The sequence below is a fragment of the Mangifera indica genome, chromosome 3 (assembly GCF_011075055.1).
Source record: "Mangifera indica cultivar Alphonso chromosome 3, CATAS_Mindica_2.1, whole genome shotgun sequence".
Taxonomy (NCBI): domain Eukaryota; kingdom Viridiplantae; phylum Streptophyta; class Magnoliopsida; order Sapindales; family Anacardiaceae; genus Mangifera; species Mangifera indica.
The window spans coordinates 1,658,021-1,678,220 of NC_058139.1; the positions used below are offsets into that span (position 1 = coordinate 1,658,021).

The window sequence follows — 20,200 nt, forward strand, 5'->3', positions numbered from 1 at the left end:
ATTTTGAGATAAATGGGTGAAATTGGATTTTTATTTTATTTAAAGGGTGGGATTCGTCATTCCGTCAAACTTTTAGTATTCAGCGTTTTAAATTGAATTTATAATAGATTTTGGTCAAAACATGTCCCGGAATCAAGAACACTTGGAATTGGATTGTTTCTCGTGATTACTGGTGCCGTGCCCCTTCCTTTTTAAATAGCAGAACCCATTAACTTTTTGCCATTTTCGATTCACAGCTAAGCTTTGAATTCAAGCTAAGGCCGCTTCGTCTTCTTTGTTTTTCAGAGAATATATATATTATATCAGAAAGGCATATTTTACGTACGTCATGGCGACCAAGTTTTTGGCATTGGCTTGCATACGAAGCGACAGTGGTTATGGAGACTTGTCTCCCCGGCCGCACTACCCTTCCATGCCAAAGTATCCGAAAGGCGTGTCGGTGGAAGAAACGAACGTGGAAAGTTCTCCTGTCAAGGCGGTGTTTTCGGTGATGGGAATGACTTGCTCCGCTTGTGCTGGATCCGTGGAGAAAGCTGTTAAAAGACTTCCAGGGATTCATGAGGCTGTTGTTGATGTCTTGAATAATAGGGCGCAAGTCTTGTTCTACCCCAGCTACGTTAACGTAAGTTTTTATGCTTTCTCGGTTCCTATTTTCTGTCAAATGAAATTTTCTACTGTAAAATAAGGAGAAAACTCGTATTTTGATGAGGGAATAAATGGAGAATTTCTTTTGTTGGGTGCGGTTTGATTTTTTACATAAGAAAAATTTGGAAAAAATAATTTAGTCATAAATGCTTTAACTCTTCATCACTGTCCCATTTATTTCTGCATTGAGAACGAAAAGGAAAAGGAGATTTGTTTCAGCCACTGAACAAGAGACGAGATTTGCTTTTTGAGTGTATGAAAAATAATTTAAAAAAAAAAAGGTTCTCTCTGTCCATTGAACCAGAGAATTTGTGCTCTGTATAAAGATACGTGTCGTGTCTCAATTATCTTTGCCAGGATTATGACAACTTGGTGGGTTTACTGTTTAGGCTTCTTTATTGGATCGGGGCATGATCAACTTCAATTCTGGAACTCGGATGGACATTGAGCTTCAATATAGATGAACTAAAACATAACTTGAACAAACTTCAAAAGCTATCTTAGATCATTTCTTGTTGATTAGATATTTAAGTTGGCCTTTGTGTTTTCGTTTGCTAAATCGTAAGATGTTTCAGTGGCATCATACTTTTGCCAGTAGTTTTGTTAGTTTTTAGCTAGTAATGAGCTTTAAATTGATATAAATTACAGGAGGAGACAATTTGTGAGACAATTGAGGATGTTGGATTTGAAGCAACGTTAATCCAAGATGAAACAAGGGAAAAGTCTACTCAAGTATGCCGAATACGCATTAATGGAATGACTTGCACATCTTGCTCCTCTACTGTTGAACAAGCTTTGCAAGCTATTCATGGTGTGCTGAAAGCCCAAGTGGCCTTAGCAACTGAAGAAGCAGAAATTCATTATGATCCAAAAATTGTTAGCCACAACCAGCTTATGGAGGCCATTGAAGATACTGGATTTGAAGCCATTCTCATCAGTACAGGAGAAGATATGAACAAGATTCATCTTCAGGTTGATGGTGTAAGAACTGATCATTCCTTGAGAATAATTGGAAATTCTCTTCATGCTCTCCCTGGAGTTCAAGGCATCTATATGGATTCTGAACTGCATAAGATCTCTCTTTCGTATAAATCAGATGTGACTGGACCCAGAGACTTGATTAGAGTAATTGAGTCAACTGGTTCCGGGCGTTTCAAGGCCAAGATATTTCCTCAAGGTGGGGGAGAAAGAGAGACTCATAAACGGGAAGAAATTAAGCAATACTACAGATCATTCATGTGGAGTTTGATTTTTACCATTCCTGTGTTTTTAACTTCCATGGTCTTAGTGTATATTCCCGGAATCAAGCATGGACTGGAAACCAAAATTGTCAATATGCTTAATATTGGAGAGCTGATAAGGTGGGTGCTAGCTACTCCAGTTCAATTCGTCATAGGCCAAAGATTCTATACTGGTTCCTACAAAGCATTGCGCCATGGCTCTGCTAATATGGATGTTTTGATTGCCCTGGGAACAAATGCAGCTTATTTCTATTCAGTTTACACAGTGTTACGAGCTGCTACTTCTCCAGATTTTGAGGGTACAGATTTCTTTGAGACCAGTTCAATGCTTATTTCGTTTATTCTACTTGGAAAATATCTGGAGGTTTTGGCTAAGGGAAAGACATCTGAGGCCATTGCCAAGCTTATGGACTTGGCACCTGAGACAGCAATATTGTTAACTCTGGATGATGAAGGAAATGTGATAAATGAAGAAGAAATTGATAGCAGGTTGATTCAAAGGAATGATGTAATCAAAATTATTCCTGGTGCAAAAGTAGCTTCAGATGGCTATGTTTTGTGGGGACAAAGCCATGTGAATGAGAGTATGATAACAGGAGAGGCTAGACCAGTGGCCAAGAGGAAGGGCGATGCAGTGATTGGAGGCACTTTGAATGCGAATGGAGTGTTACATATCAAGGCAACAAGGGTCGGATCAGAGAGTGCTCTTTCACAGATTGTTCGACTTATTGAGTCAGCCCAGATGGCTAAAGCTCCTGTTCAGAAGTTTGCTGACCGCATTTCTAAATACTTTGTGCCCACAGTTAGTATATAATACAACTGCTCTACATTCAGAATTTGATCTTTATATTATTTTAGTTAGATTGTCAAGTATATGTACTGGGTTTTATTGACAATTCTAGCTGCTTTTTGTAGGTGATCATCCTTTCATTTTCAACCTGGCTTTCTTGGTTTTTAGCTGGAAAGTTCAATGGCTACCCAAATTCGTGGATACCGACTTCTATGGATAGCTTTCAGCTTGCACTTCAGTTTGGAATATCTGTCATGGTCATAGCCTGTCCATGTGCTCTAGGCCTCGCGACTCCAACTGCTGTGATGGTTGGTACTGGAGTTGGTGCATCTCAAGGAGTACTAATTAAAGGAGGCCAAGCACTAGAAAGTGCACACAAGGTTAGTGCATACCCGTTCATCAGTTCATGTAGCTCTCTGCTTCTTACTAGACATACAAAGAGTGAATTACATTTTGTTCTATTTCTTGTTGACAATCTTTTTTTAGGTGAATTGCATTGTCTTTGACAAGACGGGAACTCTCACTGTTGGAAAACCAGTCGTCGTTAACACAAAACTGTTGAAAAATATGGTGCTAAGACATTTTTATGAACTTGTTGCTGCAACTGAGGTATGCATTCATATATCGATAATCTGAAGAAGTCATTTATATCTTCCTCTTACACGGTGAAAAATTGTTTATTATGTGTTTACCTCTGACATTATTTTGTATCTACTAGGCAAACAGTGAGCATCCATTGGCCAAGGCTATTGTTGAGTATGCGAAGAAGTTTAGAGAAGATGAAGAGAATCCTATCTGGCCAGAAGTGCAAGATTTTGTTTCCATTACTGGGCATGGAGTGAAAGCCGTTGTTCGGAACAAGGAAATAATAGTGGGAAACAAGAGCTTGATGTTAGACCACAACATTTCTATTCCACTAGATGCTGAAGAAATGCTAACAGAAACTGAAGCAATGGCACAAACTGGGATTCTAGTGTCCATAGACGGGGAATTGACTGGAGTTATAGCCATATCTGATCCTCTGAAACCAGGTGCATATGAAGCCATTTCTATTCTCAAGTCTATGGACGTTAAAAGCATCATGGTAACTGGCGATAACTGGGGAACTGCCAGATCCGTTGCCAATGAGGTTGGCATTGATACTGTTATCGCGGAAGCCAAACCTGATCAGAAGGCAGAGAAAGTGAAGGAGTTGCAGGTATATATGCAACATTTAGCATCAGTGATATATGCTACTTAGATTTGTATCACCATTTTTCTTAGTCAGGATTATTACATAGATCCATGTCACTTTTTCTGATTGACAGGCTTCAGGATATATTGTGGCAATGGTGGGAGATGGCATAAATGATTCACCAGCTCTAGTAGCTGCAGATGTTGGAATGGCAATTGGTGCTGGCACAGACATTGCCATAGAGGCAGCTGACATTGTTCTCATGAGGAGCAACTTGGAGGATGTGATAACTGCCATAGACTTGTCAAGGAAAACCTTCTCACGTATTCGTTTGAACTACATTTGGGCATTGGGATATAATCTTCTTGGTATACCAATTGCTGCTGGTGCTCTTTTCCCATCTACCAGATTCCGCTTACCGCCATGGATTGCTGGGGCCGCAATGGCAGCTTCCTCAGTCAGTGTAGTTTGCTGCTCGCTCTTATTGAAGTACTATAATAGACCCAAGATGCTGAACAACCTTCAGATTCGTGGAATAGTGATAGAATGATCTATGAAGATTGTTTCCCACTCAGCACTGTCTATAAATATTCAGGTGAGAAGATTTCACAGGAATAAATTCAGCCAAAATGTAAAGAAATGATAATCCTTGGCTTGCTGGCAGTTTATGTACCTATAAGTGGTTGTTCCATGATCTGTAGTATATGGTTTGTTTATGCTGGGACTTTTGAAGATCAAATGAAGGAATTGTGAAATAGTTTAGAAAAGAATGGATCCAGTTTAGTTTAGCAACCCAGCAGGCTGCTGGTATATCTTCATCAATGCAATTGTCATGCGAACAAGTCAATAAGAAGTGAGGATCAGATTTCATTAGCGAGACACCTACGTACTTAATGCAGCATCACTTTTGGCCAATAAAAAACTGCAATATCTACCATCAAAATATAATATGGCAACCAAAATGAAGAAATATATTTATATGAGCTAGATTCATGACAGAGTTCTTGGCATAGATCCAAAGTTTCACAGATCATCCAAATCTTTTTGAAAAACTTACATTTTAGAATGCATGGTTGTTTTAGTGCTAGATGTGCTGTTACTGCTTGCTGCCACTGACCGCTGCTGTTGCAGTTTCTCCTTGACCTTGAAGAGGATTTTATGCACTTCATCAAAGTGAGGTCTTGTTGCAATTTTTGTATTCTCAATCCACTGTTGCACTTTCTTGTGAGGGCCCAGTATTCGAGTTCGGTCCTTCTCATCCACAAGCTACAACCAGAAAATAAATTTATCACAAGATCTCATGGTGAGACCCAAAACCATATGTTACTTTCAAGTAAAAGAAGAAAAATACAAGAAATGTTTTTAGAAGATTGCAACAGTGGCATATTTAGCATTCAGTCAATAGTTACCTCCAGCTGCATTATTTCACAAACTAGGCTAAGATCTGCTATAGATGGCTGATTGCTACCCAACAAGAACTTTCCATTCCCCTTGAGCCAAAAGGACTCTATCTTATCAAGTGCTGCAGACAAAATACGCTCACATGAAGCAGCAGCTTTTGGATTCAGTGGATGGCCAAGAGCAGGCCCTAGTGCAGCATTGAGAACAAATTTGGCTGAAAAGAAAAACATCCAGTTCAAGAGCGTCATAAAAGGAAAAACTAGAAAAAGCTCCAATGACATACCTAAAATACAAAGAAAAAACTGAAATATTCAGAAGTTATAAAGATGCAACAGCTAAAAGAATGACTATATATATTCATATTAGACTATTTGATAATGAACAATGCAAACAAGGGTGCAGATCAGAAGTCTGTCCTTAACAGCTTAAAAATACAATGTACACAGTGTCCCTAGATCAACAATCAAAACCATATTAAGCAACCAAATAAATATGAATTCATAAACACTTTCTTGCCTAAATGCTTGAAATTTTATTTTTGGACTGAGCCACTGATAACATATATGGGCTATTTAAAAAAATAATCCAAAAAAATACTTAAATTTATTAGGTAAAATTCATGTTGGATATTCCATCAATGCAAGTTGAAATATAAATTTGACAAGGTACCTGCACCAGGGCGTAGATTAGAGTGATGCCAATCCAACACTGAATGAATCTTAGCCCTCTTGAAAAGATCATTAGGATACCTTGAAATATGAAAAAAATGTTAGAACTGGGCTGCAAAACATTAGTATTCAAATTGAAGATGGAATACAACACATCAGTCTGACATATATTTGCAGCCTTATACATAGACACAAGAGCATATGTTAATTTGGTTATGCATCAGTTTATGCAGCTGAAGTTGGTTTTCCTTCATCTATTGGATGAAGCATCTATATAAAGCATGTATTGATTTATTGCTGAAATATTAAGAAAGTGTTAACAGAATTTATAGTTTCCAAGTAATGATTTATCGCTGAAATTTGAACAAACTGTTAACAGAATTTATAGTTTCCATGTATTGAATTATCACTGAAATTTGAACAAAGTGTTAACAGAATTTATTGTCTCCAATGGAAGTACTTTTTAATGCTTTGTCACTCATATCATATTGTTTAGGTATCAGGACCAACTTAACATCATACCCATGCCATATTCACAACATACTCATATTATCTTGCATCCACAATATGACACAAATTTTAAGGAGCTTCATGTAACACGTAACAGAGTCAGAAATGAACTGATAAGGAACTACGTACCAATGATCTGCTACTCCAGGAAACGCACAGGCAAGATAGATAAGTATTGCATGACTGCATAGAAATAAATATATAAATAAGTGGATAGAACATTAAACTTTGGTAATGACCTCCTCCCCCTCAATTTTGAAAAAGGAAAAATAAAAAGAATCATGTTGAGATTGTTCAAAAACTAAGATTGGATGTTCCTGTCCATCCAAAATTATTGGACACTCAAAAGTCAAAAAGAGTCCCTTAGTAAACATATGTTATCAGTATAGACAACCATTAATATATATATACACAAAACAGTCATTATAAGTGATAGCTAAGGAAATGATAGTTGAACCATTATAATCAAAACCTAGAGGCATCATCACAAATACAGAATGGACATATACCAGTGAGAGTTTAGTCTAGCATTTGGTACAAACCACCACAGTAGCAACTTAGCAATTAAATGAGTTCACCCCAAAGAAATTGGCAGTTGACAAAGCCAAACAGGAAAAAATATACATACCTCTCAAACAGCTTGAATCTTCCATCAACAATTACTGGTACTTTACCCATAGGGTTTAGTTCTGAAATTACAGCATTGAAATAAATTAACAAAACACTGAATACATTCTATGTAATTGATATGACAAGTGCCACCTATCTACAGTAAAAGCAACACTAGGATATTTTGCTAATCAGAATGTTAAACATCATAAAACCATCCGCTTGAGTAGAAACAAATTTCTGTTAGTCATCCACAAAGCATAACAAACTCATGATTTCCAAAAATTCACATCTAGGGATCAGTGATTAATTCACATCTAGCACTATCTAGAGCTAAACAAATGATCAATTTGTCCAAATTAACTACTCTCATCTCCTTATCTAGTTTAAAACTAACGAGTGAATTCCAATAGACCCAGCTCCCTTTTTTTACGAATCTTGGGAGAAACCCAGCTTAAAAGTTAGTTATTGAAGCTAAAGAGCCCAAAGTCATATAAACCCTATCCAAATCCCATTCGTTGCACATGGGATCGAAACCGTTTTATAACATCAGCAACAAAAATCCGAATTCACACCAGAATTCATTAGATTCTAAACGTTCTAGGTCTTTAATCCGGCGAGTATGCGACAAATACTTGTGATTAATATCACAGTATTAAAGAGTCAGCAAAGACCTTTGAATTCAGGGGAGTATTGCTGACGCTTTGCCAACTCAACTTTGATTTCCTCAAAATCTATTCCATTTATCCTGCACAAAACACAAATCAAGGCTTAGAGCTTGAGCTCGAGTTGTGTTGGGTAAACGAATAATAAAAGAATTACTTGCAGAAGATAATAACAGCTCGAGATGGCTGCGACATTCGATCCGCGTAAACTTTGAGTCTCATTTTCTCTTATTCTTTAAGTCGCTCTAGCACTGACGACTCTGATGCTCAGCTTCAAGATCCCAGTTTTCATCTGTCTGTTTCTAACTTATCCATGGGCAGGGTGGATAGGACATAGTCAGTGTTTTACCTTTCGACACGTATACAGTTTAACCCAGTGTATTACATACGTTTTGACTTTCTCATTGATCCAATTTATATTTTTTATTTTCCCCTAGTCAAAGTGATAAACTTTTACCTAAGAGCTTGGAAATACTGGCATCAGCGCAGGTCCGATTTATCTGGATCGGGTTCTCCCTTAGTTTGGAATTACTTTGAATTTAAAATATTAAATTTTGAATGGATTCTATACAAATGAATTAGGATTTGAATTTAATTAAAAATAATTTAATTTGAGATTAGATTTAAATAAATTCAAATATTTATGTTTGAAATAATTTGAATTAAATTAACCTTTATTTTTTTAATAAAATAAATCCTTCATCCATTATATATACGAGAAATACTAAATTTAATTAATATTCTATTTTAAAAAAACTAACCGTATGAGATTAAAATAATAATTTTATTATTTATTAATTTAAAAAAATAAATTTTTATATTAGACTTAAACATTTAGAATAACAATTTTACTTATCACTATTAATATCTTATCATTGTCACAAGTTCAGAGTTTTAATCTACACTATCCTCTCTTTTGTCGTAATTTATTTTATCATATATGAATCTTCATGAGATTGAATTGTCAATGACTCGATAAGGTAAAAATTTGTTTACAACAACATGATAACGTAACAAAAATAGTGAGTGGGGCTAAAAACTTATGCAATAGAAAGATCTAAAGATGGTTGTACAAGAGAAAATATGGATTGAGGGGTTGGTTGTGTGGAATGAGATGTCAAAGAAAGAAAAATAGTATAGTCAACAAGAATAAAAGGAAGATCAGGGTGATGGTGAAGTAGAAAGGGAAATCATAGTATTCTTGTTAATTTTGATATTTGATTTTTTTAATTTTTATTAACTTGAGGTTATAACTTCAAAAAATATGAATGAAAATTTCTATTTTTCTGACATTATTTCCACGAATTTTAGTGACCAGAGTTTCATTTTGAGTAAAAAAATGTAATTTACTCAATATGGGCTATAAAGCCTCGGCGTTTTTTGTTTTTGTCTTCCACCGTTTGTCTTCGGTGAGCCCTGCCATGCCCTTCTGGGAACCGCTGTGCACAGAAAGCCTGGGAAATTAAGCTGCCTCTGCCCAAGAAGAAGCTTCCACTACTGGGCCCACGTACTGAAGCCCTAATTACTCCATACTCAATGCTTTCTGCATCAAGACAGAACGATGATGATTTATCAGACTACAGAGTACGGCAAGGTTATCACCTTCATCAATCATTATCATGTGAGCTTGATGAACTGAAAGAACCCAAGTTAACCCAAGTGGGATTGGATAATAATCTGTAAATATTGATTAAAAGGCATACAATTTTTTAAGTTGTTTTCATTCCATTTTTGGATGGATTAATGTATCATATGAAAGTAGGAAGCAAAGAAGCATCAAGACAAGAAACACGGAAGTATCAACCAGTAATGGCAATGGCATTGCTATAACTTTTATGATTCTCCATAGTACGTACATACCATTACCTTATTACCTGCATCCACTTGCTTCTTAATTTCTTATTGTTTTATTGTTTTTTCTGTCCTCGTTGTTCGTGTGCAATCTTGGCTTGTCAGAACGCCATCTGTCTAACTTAAATGCACTTTCACCACTGTGAACAAAGCGCTAGCTACTAAACGTTAAGAGCTTCTTCGTCCTCTACCAAAAAAATGACTGGAATCTGAAGATTTTGCTTGAAAGAGGTGAACTTTTGTTTCTGTTCGGATTTTTTCTTTTCTTCTTTTAGCTGCACCACTTCACTTTGGCTTACGTTTTTGAACTGAACATTTGTTCTAGAGTGTTTCCAAAGTTGACATTTCTACATTTTTTACGTGAAAATATTGTGCTTCATGGGAAAACTAGGAGTATGCGTTTTAGATGAAGTTACAGGCTCACCATTTGCTTCATTTTCTGTAAATCTCAAAGTTGACGAGATGAAATCAATTTTTTTATCTAAACAGAGCAAGTTTTGTGCTTTTCCTATCTGCTAATCTTCCTCATATTCAGCAATTTTTCTTCTCTGGGTTTCATAAAAAGCATCATATCAGTTCTATGGACCATGATTAGCCTCGAGGGAAAATTTACGAATTTTTTTCCTACCTTTTTCTAGGCAACCAAACGGTGTCTAATTAAGAAGACTTCACTTTGATATATTTTTTTAATTATTTTTATATTGTCAAAAAATCTAGTCTAATAATACAATTTTCTTTCAGAAGAAGACAACATTTAGATCTTCGGTGTTTGTTCTGTGTAAGAAGCTCACGTCACGTGTCTTGACTTGAGCGTGCTTTAAGGACCCTTAGCTTGAGCAAGCAGATCATATGCTTATCATAATTTACTTGTTCAGATCTTTTTCCGAGGGAGTCTTGCACATGCTTCTGATAAAAAAGTGTTGACCTGTTTGCTTTATCACTTCATTATTTTCATTTGTGATCTTTCTTGTGGCCAATCTGCTTTTCCTGCTTTTCAGACACCTATAGTTGTCTTCAAACTCTCCAAGGTGTCAGAATTCTTTCTGAAAGCAAGCTCAGCTGCACATGATTTATGAAGATGAACCTTAAGCTGGGAGTTGAAGTTGTTAGCGCTCACAATCTTTTGCCGAAAGATGGGCAAGGTTCTTCCAGTGCCTTTGTGGAGCTAGACTTTGATGGTCAGAGGTTCCGAACGACAATCAAAGAGAAGGATCTCAGTCCTGTTTGGAACGAGAGCTTCTACTTCAACATCTCTGATGCTTCCAATCTCCATTATCTTTCCCTTGATGTTTACGTCTACAATATTATTAAACCTACCAACTCCAGATCATTCCTTGGGAAGATTAGCCTGACTGGCAATTCTTTCGTTCCCCACTCGGATGCTGTTGTCTTGCACTATCCACTTGAAAAGCGTGGCATTTTCTCGCGTGTGAGAGGAGAGCTTGGCCTGAAAGTCTATGTCACTGATGACCCTTCGATAAAGTCGTCTTCTCCAGTTTCAGCGGCTGAATATAGAATTGAGGATCCCGATGTAACTCACACGCATGAGAGAGTAGTTCTAAATCCAGCCAACCCTGGCAAAGTTGAGCCAAAAAGACGCACCTTTCAGCACCTTCCTAATCCGACTCACCATGAACATCAACATGATCCTTCTCCTCCAGTAGTTACCCATCATTTACCCAAGTATGAGATTGATGAGATGAAATCAGAACCACAGCCTCCAAAGCTAGTTCGCATGTACTCTGCTGCATCATCACAACAGGTTGATTTTGCACTTAAAGAGACAAGCCCCTATCTTGGAGGTGGAAGAGTAGTTGGGGGTCGTGTTGTACGTGGAGACAAGACTGCAAGCACTTATGATCTTGTTGAACGGATGTATTTTCTCTATGTAAGAGTTGTTAAGGCTCGGGAACTTCCTGCCATGGATGTTACTGGTAGCCTTGATCCATTTGTCGAGGTGAGAATTGGAAACTACAAGGGAATCACAAAACATTTTGAGAAAAAGCAAAATCCTGAGTGGAACCAGGTGTTTGCCTTTTCTAGGGACCGAATGCAAGCTTCTGTACTAGAAGTTGTAATCAAAGACAAGGATCTAGTGAAAGATGACTTTGTAGGCATTGTTAGGTTTGACGTCAGTGAGGTTCCATTGCGAGTCCCACCTGATAGTCCTTTGGCTCCAGAGTGGTACCGGCTTGAGGATAAGAAGGGAGAGAAGATAAAGGGTGAGCTGATGCTTGCAATTTGGATTGGCACCCAGGCAGATGAGGCCTTTCCTGATGCTTGGCATTCTGACGCAGCTACACCAGTCGATAGCACACCAGCTGTCTCCAGAGTGTTACGTTCCAAAGTCTACTATGCGCCGACGTTGTGGTATGTGCGTGTTAATGTTTTTGAGGCACAAGACTTGGTCCCAACAGAGAACAATCGTTTTCCAGATGTTTATGTCAAGGCTCACATAGGAAACCAGGCCTTGAAAACAAAGACATGCCAAGCACGGACACTGAATGCCATTTGGAACGAGGATCTAGTATTTGTTGCTGCTGAACCTTTTGAAGATCATCTAGTTCTTTCAGTTGAGGATCGCGTGGGTCCTGGTAAGGATGAAATGATTGGGAGGGTCATCATCCCATTGAGTGCTGTAGAGAAGCGTGCTGATGATCGAAATATTCACTCTCGTTGGTTTAACTTGGAAAAGCCAATTGCTGTTGATGTAGATCAGTTGAAGAAAGATAAGTTTTCAAGCCGGATCCATCTTAGAGTCTGTCTAGAGGGAGGTTGCCATGTTCTTGATGAATCAACTCACTATAGCAGCGATCTTCGTCCAACTGCAAAACAGCTATGGAAACCATCAATCGGGATTTTAGAGCTTGCATTCTAAATGCTGTGGGACTTCACCCCATGAAAGCTCGAGATGGGAGGGGAACTTCAGATACATATTGTGTGGCAAAATATGGCCAAAAATGGGTCAGGACAAGAACCATTGTTGACAATTTGTCTCCAAGATATAATGAGCAGTACACATGGGAGGTTTTTGATCCAGCTACAGTTCTCACTGTGGGTGCATTCGACAACAGCCACCTCGGAGAGAAGGGTTCAAATGGCAATAAGGACTTGAAGATTGGCAAGGTTCGGATTCGCATCTCCGCACTAGAAACTGGCCGCATTTATACACATTCTTATCCCTTGCTAATGCTTCATCCAACTGGAGTTAAAAAGATGGGAGAACTGCATTTGGCAATACGATTTTCCTGCACATCTTTGGCAAACATGCTTTATATGTACTCCCGACCACTTTTGCCTAAGATGCACTATGTGAGGCCGTTCTCACTGATGCAGCTCGACATGTTACGCCACCAAGCAGTAAGCCTAGTGGCAGCAAGACTAGGTCGCGCAGAACCTCCGCTTCGGAAGGAGGTGGTCGAGTACATGTCTGATGTGGACTCACATCTTTGGAGTATGCGCCGCAGCAAGGCAAATTTCTTTAGGCTTATGACGGTTTTCTCGGGATTATTCTCTGTTGGGAGATGGTTCAGCGACATTTGCATGTGGAGAAATCCTATTACAACCGTGCTTGTCCATGTGCTTTATCTTATGCTTGTTTGCTTCCCCGAGCTGATTTTACCCACGGTTTTCCTTTATATGTTTCTAATAGGGATATGGAACTTCAGGTACCAGCCAAGGTACCCGCCTCACATGAACACAAAGATCTCACAAGCCGAGGCTGTTCACCCTGATGAACTTGATGAGGAATTCGACTCATTCCCCATCAGCCGAAGCCCTGAGCTGGTGAGAATGAGGTACGATCGACTGAGAAGTGTGGCTGGAAGAATTCAAACTGTGGTAGGTGATGTGGCAACCCAAGGAGAAAGGTGTCGGGCGTTGTTAAGCTGGCGAGACCCGCGTGCCACTGCCATATTCGTCACATTCTGCCTGGTAGCTGCACTGGTATTCTTTGTGACACCATTTCAGGTGATAGCAGCATTGGCAGGGTTCTGGGTGATGAGACAACCAAGATTTCGTCGTAGGGAGCCATCAGTGCCCATTAACTTCTTCCGTCGGCTGCCTGCCAGGACAGATGGTATGCTGTAAATTGGACACTGGATATTTGCCTATAATTCGACAGGTTTAAAGATTCTGTGACAGGTTTCTTTAGCAGTGTCCTGCCCTCGGTTATGTCCATATAGATGAATTAACTAAGTAGTTTTTATTATTGTTCACTTTGAAATAAGAATAGAATTAATAAACCATGTATCTTAATGAGATGAAAATCTGGGTGAACATGAGATAAATATTATGTTTCTTCTAAAAAAAATCTGTCATAAAGTGAGGAAGCCAAAATTAAACTCTTCTTCTCGTGTGCATCAGGTGGCTATTTATGTGGCCAAACCTGTGACTGCTGACTTGGCTACTTCTGCTCTTGATTGTCTGCTTCACAGCTGCGTAGTATGCCACTCTGTCATGTTAACATACGAGATCTAAAGGTTTGAATGGTTTGGCGAGGACAGTGTTGAGGGAGCACATTGAAAAGCTAAACAATCTTCTTGAGTTTGGGAGGGGATGAAGGTGTTTCAAATCCAGGAGATTATGTGATTTACAACATTTCAAACATTCAAACGATGAGCAAATGTATCATCTGTGTTAGCGGCTAGACGAATAGGCGTAACACGTTCATCAGTGACGTATCTCCATTTACGCCTGTGAAAAAAAGTGTTCATATTTTTGAGCCAAAAACTGTAGTTAGAGTCATCCAAAATCTAGGGCAGTGACTATTCAGGTTCACGACGATAAGCCAAAAACCACAATTGGAGAAGGAAATGCTCTAGCTTATAACGATCTTAGACGAAAATCATTATCTAAGAAACTGGCAAAAAACAATGTCGAAGAACAATACGTGAAATCAAACCAAAGGGGACAATGTTATATGTGTTTATTTTTTATCACAGAAATTAGTAACACCCATTTATAAATTCAAAATGGATAATATTTATTTTGAAAAAAGGTATTAAATGCATAATTTTGTATATAAACAAGGATATATCATCATATAATTAGATAATTAAAAATTAAAGATAAAATAACAATCAATTATATAATGATATATCGTTGTTTATACTAATATTTTTAAAACCGGATCAGACCAATAAGTTTATCTAATTGAACTGGGAATCAACTTCAAGTCTGATCCAGTTAACATGAAAAAATGGTTTATTTATTAACTCAGTCAAACCCAATTAAAATCGGATTTGACTGGATGAACGGGTCAAAACCGACAAAACTGTGTTTGAGCAAAATTTAAGGTATTTTTTGAAATTTTAATTATTTTTGAATAATTTGATCATTTTTTATTCGATTAAATGAATTTCTAAAGGTTTGTAAAGAAAAATAAGTTTAAAAATAAAATAAAATAAAAAAATCTCATATTATTTGAAATATCTTTTATATGCAATAACTTATGAAATTATACTTTTTTTTTTGTATCATGAGATTGAAATTTTTTTATTTTAATTTTTTTATTAAAATCAAATGAATAATTATTATTCTTTAAAAAAATTTGTTCTAATCTCTATAAATGTAGGTATCTTGATTGATTTTATTTTTTACAAATTTTTAAATAAAATTTATTCATTATAATTGATAATAAGTTGAACTGATCGATTTTTAGTTGAATCAGTTGAAATATGAACTAGTGAATAACCGATTTGATCACAAATTCGCTTTTACTAACATTGGTTTATACACAAAAATTGTGGATATAGTTTCATTGTTTTGGAAAAAAAGATATTACCCATTTTGATTCAAGGTAAGAAAGTAATGTTTATTCTGAATAAATGTGTGTGTTAAATGGTCTAATTATAATGTTTTGCATACAAGGAAACTAAATAATTTACACCAAGAAACTAAATCAATAAATTAACATTTATAACTTTAGCATAATCACATATCAACAAAATAATTTATTCAAGTAAATTAAATCAATAAATGAAGATTTATTACCTTAACATTAATAAATACTGGGATGCCATTGAGGCCTCAAACTTGTATGTAATATTCAACCCACTCCGTGGAAAGATGATTTCATAACTTATTGTGCATTATTCCAATACATTTCTCGGTTTCTGAATGTCAACCAAGTGCAGTAAAGTCGAACGTGCTCTCAAATTCTTGAGCTTGCATGATCATAATGCGTGCAGCCATGTTCAAACAATTTTTCAAAACGGTTGTTGCAACCTTCCCCCACTAGAAAACCATAGCCAAGGCCCTGGAGAAGATGACCATACGGAGGACGAAGAAGGCATGGCAATTCCCATGTCAAAAAGGAGATCTAAATTTCCCAGAAAAGAAGAAACAAAACAATGTTGTTTCTGTTATTCCTTTTTGTGTAGGATTCTTTATCGAGTCCCTCTTGTAATTTTCCTTTTGATCCTTGTCTTCCTTTGGTCATCCTCTGCTACTATCATCTCAGGCCATGTTGTTCGTGTTTGTGTCTCCTCCCGTAAGCTTAACAATCTTTATTGCCTATCTGCCGGTACTGAAGGAAATATCGAAATCCCGGTTCCAAGAAATGTTTTTACCAACGCAAGTAACAATTCCAATGTCAAAGATTTTGTCGCCGTGTTTGATGATCAGACTGGTCCGGTTGTTAGAGCCCACTTTGACAATCGTGGAAAGGGAGGGGCTGAAAGAGATAAGAAGGATACTTCCAACAACGATTCCAGCGTCAAAGATAGTGTCAATGTATTTGAAGCCAATAAAGATCCAGTTTTCAGAACCAACGTTGGCAATGATGAAGAAGAAGAGGCTGAAAAGGCTAAGAAGGATAATTCCAGGATTGATTCCAATGCCAAAGGTATTGTCAATGTGGTTCGAGCCAATAAAGATCCAGATATCAGAACCAATTTTTACGATGATGCAGAGAATGAGGTTAAACTAGCTAAGAAGGTTGTTGAAGATCTTTTACATGAGCAACGATCCTGGAGGGCGGAAGAGAAGGCTGCAACTTGTGAAAGGAGGGGAATTTTTGTGTATGATTTGCCTACTAAATTCAACAAGGATTTAGTAGGTCAATGTGATGACATGATGCCGTGGTCAAACATTTGCAAGTTTTTCAATAATGATGCTTTCGGTGAAGCCATCCCAGAGCTTGGTCAGGGATGGTTCAACACTCATCAGTATGCTTTAGAGCTAATTTTTCATAAAAAATTATTGAAGCATCCCTGCAGGGTTTATGATGAGAGGGAAGCCAAACTTTTTTATGTGCCATATTATGGTGGCTTAGATATATTGAGATGGCATTTCAGAAATGTCTCTCATGATGTTAAGGATTCTCTATCACTAGAGCTGGTGAAATGGCTTGAGTCCAAAGATTCTTGGACTCAACATTCTGGTAAGGATCATGTATTTGTCTTGGGAAAAATATCGTGGGATTTCAGGAGATGTGATGGTTCATGGGGAACAAGGTTCTTGGAGCTTGATCAAATGCAAAATCCCATAAAGCTCTTGATTGAAAGGCAGCCATGGCATGTGAATGACATCGGAATCCCTCATCCTACATACTTCCACCCTCATTCAGATGAAGATATTATCAACTGGCAACTCAAGGTCATCCGGTCACAACGCAAGAGCCTAGTCAGTTTTGCTGGGGGAGCAAGGCCTGGTCAAACAGAGAATATAAGATCGATATTGATCGATCAGTGCACATCTTCACATATGGAGACTTGCAAGTTCTTAAATTGTAGTTCAGGTGCATGTGTTAAACCCAAACCAGTTATAGATCTGTTCATGGAATCCGAATTCTGCCTACAGCCTCCCGGGGATAGTCCAACAAGAAAATCAGTCTTTGATTCACTTATTTCAGGTTGCATTCCTGTACTATTTGACCCTTTTACTGCATATTATCAATATCCATGGCATTTACCGGAGGATCATAGTAAATATTCAGTGTTTATAGACCAAGAGGAGGTGAGGAATATGAAGGTGAATATGGTAGAGAGGCTGATGAAGGTTTCAGAAAAGGAAAAAGAGAACATGAGAAGGTATATAGTATATGAATTGTTACCAGGGTTGGTATATGGAGATTTAGATTCTAAGCTTGAGAAGTTTCAGGATGCATTCTCAATTACCATAAACAATCTGCTTGAAAGGGTGAACAGATTGATTTAGTGTCTACAATAGTTTACATGTTTTTATTTTTATTTTTTGTTTCTTTTTGGCATGTATTTGTTATATAGTTATAATACATACAGCATTTTGAGGAAAAAATAGTGAGGCTTTCTATGATTGTTGTCTATGAAAACCAAATTTTCAAGTTCTAAGTCAAATTTATTTAACAATTTTCAATTAGTGGGTTTGTAACCCTAAACAGTTTAAAAGCTTAAAAATTATTTAACCAGTTTTATTATAATATGTTCAAATAATATGAGATATTCAAACTCACAAACATTTCTCTCATATTTTATTAATATGATATTTAGTTAAGGGTGTTACGTTGTGTCCCAAATGAAAAAATTTTATGCCTAAGACCAAAGTTATTGGATCATAATGTTACTTTTACTTCTACCAACTAAAGATTGGAAAATTATATGCCTGTTCACATGTCGCTATCTGAAATGCAGATGCTGACAGACTGTGAGCCCAATTTGAAGCAGGCATGATTTAAAAAAACAAATCAAACCTTCGAGATGGAGCTTTCACAATACCCTACATCTAAAATTTTAATATCCGAATTAAACATCATAACACCCTTGTTCACCAGTATATCTTGTTGAGAGAGGGGATTTCAAGGCCTCTTCTAGGTAGTTTGAGATAGATAAAATGGCTAGCCAGGCGAATAATGCATCTTTCTATGATTTGACTGTGAAGGTGAGTCTCCTGGGATTAATATATGATCAGTTCTTACCTGAAAGGACTGGTAGATGCTGAGGATTTTGCTTTAAATTAAATTTATTAGCCTCTTCAGGATGATATATATAATTCTTTGTATTTGGTAGATGATGAGAGATTTTGGTGTATGTTTCTTGCAGGATGCTAAGGGAAATGATGTTGACCTCAGCATTTACAAGGGAAAGGTTCTTCTGATTGTTAATGTTGCATCTCAATGGTAACACCAAAGCTTCTAATTTTCTTCTTCATTCATTACTTTTTCTCTCCAGAATTTTCCCCATAGACTCCTTGGTTACCAAACTGAGAATTGAAGAATCACTTTTCAAATACTGGAAGTCTCTTCTCTACCATCCTATTTACTTTCCTTTTATTTATTTATTTATTTTTTTTTTTTTGAGGCAGTGGCTTGACTAATTCAAACTACACAGAGCTGAATCAGTTATACGAGAAATATAAAGATCAAGGTTTGTTTTCAAAATTCTACTTTCTGACCGTTTTCTGCAGTGCCTTTTCTCCTTTATCACTTGTTTCCCTTAAAACAGGTTTGGAGATTTTGGCCTTTCCCTGCAATCAGTTTGGAGCTCAGGAGCCAGGGAATAATGAAGAGATCTTAGAGTTTGCTTGCACTCGCTATAAGGCCGAGTTTCCGATTTTTGATAAGGTTGAAGCTAGATTGTCTTCATGATATCCAGTATCCTATTTTAAACTATCTATATTTCTGTCTATATATCAGATTGAGGTAAATGGTGAGAACGCTTCTCCAGTGTATAAGTTCTTAAAGGCAGGCAGATGGATGATTTTTACAGATGACATTCAATGGAATTTTGCCAAGTTCCTGGTTGATAAGAATGGAAAAGTTGCTGACCGTTATTACCCCACAACTTCCCCTCTCACCATTGAGGTAAAGTCTGATATTTTGCAGTTAACTCTGATTCTGCAAGCTTATTTGAGTTTTACTGCCTGTATCATTTATCAAATGATGTCATTGCAGGGTAACATCAAGAAGCTGCTGGGGATTTCTTGATCAATTTGGATTCTAGAAATAAATAAAACCGGGCTCTTGAAGTTTGGTTGGCATTAGGCAGTGCTGTTGTCCATTTAAGACTCTGTGGATTGTGTTGCAGATCATATAGCTGATGCTGTCACAAATCCACTATTATTGTGTAAAATAATGAACCAAGTTATCTTTCAATCTATTGGGTTTTGATATATGCAATTTCTTTATGCATTTCATAAAATTGCTTCTGGTTCAGACTTAATTGTTTCCTCCAAATCTATAGTTAACAATTATATTGGGTATTTACATGGTTCATACTGGCATTTGGCAATACTTATCAGCAAAAAGTTGCATATGGGAAAAACACCATGGTGTACAAAATTGGAGCCCTTTTTGTATGGCTTCCAAATGACAGCAATAAAAAATGAATGAAGAGGATTGAACAGTTTGTTTTTACAACCTGTTGAAAGCAGCATCTAAGAGAAAAAGAAATGGCCCAAATCAAGACAGATTGAACACTACCAGTATATACCTACTCTTAAAGCACAAGAAACGCTCATAAACCTTGTTTCAGTTATGCCTCTTCTGAACACAAACGGTGCTGAGATATTGCAAGAGAAAAACGAATTTAGATGCGTCAGTACCAATGTTTAGGTGAGAAATTGGAAAAAAAGTGGGTTTTGTTTGAGCTATCTTTCACCGATTGAGGGAGAGAGCTGGGTTCTCGAAAGCCAGTGAAAATGAAGAGAGTCTAACCTCTCGAATGCTA

General features: G+C 37.1%; 4 protein-coding genes and 1 pseudogene across 4 annotated transcripts; 4 read left to right on the forward strand and 1 right to left on the reverse strand.

Annotated features, from left to right (window-relative positions):
• The first annotated feature begins 153 nt into the window (after positions 1–153).
• On the forward strand, positions 154–4,725 carry LOC123211703 (probable copper-transporting ATPase HMA5). The gene is made up of 6 exons (XM_044630544.1): positions 154–622; positions 1,294–2,688; positions 2,802–3,056; positions 3,163–3,285; positions 3,395–3,874; positions 3,984–4,725. Exons 1-6 carry the CDS (start codon positions 329–331, stop codon positions 4,398–4,400), a joined length of 2,964 nt encoding a protein of 987 aa, XP_044486479.1. The 5' UTR covers positions 154–328; the 3' UTR covers positions 4,401–4,725.
• Positions 4,726–4,800: 75 nt separating this feature from the next.
• On the reverse strand, positions 4,801–8,018 carry LOC123211704 (glutathione S-transferase T1). Its single transcript, XM_044630545.1, has 7 exons — positions 7,861–8,018; positions 7,713–7,786; positions 7,058–7,118; positions 6,559–6,612; positions 5,921–6,000; positions 5,260–5,465; positions 4,801–5,116 (listed from the first exon to the last, which is right to left on the reverse strand). The coding sequence occupies exons 1-7, from the start codon at positions 7,923–7,925 to the stop codon at positions 4,904–4,906; spliced, it is 753 nt and encodes a 250-aa protein (XP_044486480.1). The 5' UTR covers positions 7,926–8,018; the 3' UTR covers positions 4,801–4,903.
• Positions 8,019–10,574: 2,556 nt separating this feature from the next.
• On the forward strand, positions 10,575–13,816 carry LOC123211179 (annotated as a pseudogene).
• A 1,912-nt stretch (positions 13,817–15,728) lies between these two features.
• Positions 15,729–17,759, forward strand: LOC123212591 (xyloglucan-specific galacturonosyltransferase 1). The gene has a single exon (XM_044631769.1). It carries the CDS (start codon positions 15,849–15,851, stop codon positions 17,712–17,714), a length of 1,866 nt encoding a protein of 621 aa, XP_044487704.1. The 5' UTR covers positions 15,729–15,848; the 3' UTR covers positions 17,715–17,759.
• Positions 17,760–18,252: 493 nt separating this feature from the next.
• On the forward strand, positions 18,253–19,645 carry LOC123210605 (probable phospholipid hydroperoxide glutathione peroxidase). Its single transcript, XM_044629068.1, has 6 exons — positions 18,253–18,413; positions 18,575–18,651; positions 18,837–18,898; positions 18,977–19,095; positions 19,168–19,335; positions 19,426–19,645. The coding sequence occupies exons 1-6, from the start codon at positions 18,366–18,368 to the stop codon at positions 19,456–19,458; spliced, it is 507 nt and encodes a 168-aa protein (XP_044485003.1). The 5' UTR covers positions 18,253–18,365; the 3' UTR covers positions 19,459–19,645.
• The last annotated feature ends 555 nt before the right edge of the window (positions 19,646–20,200 follow it).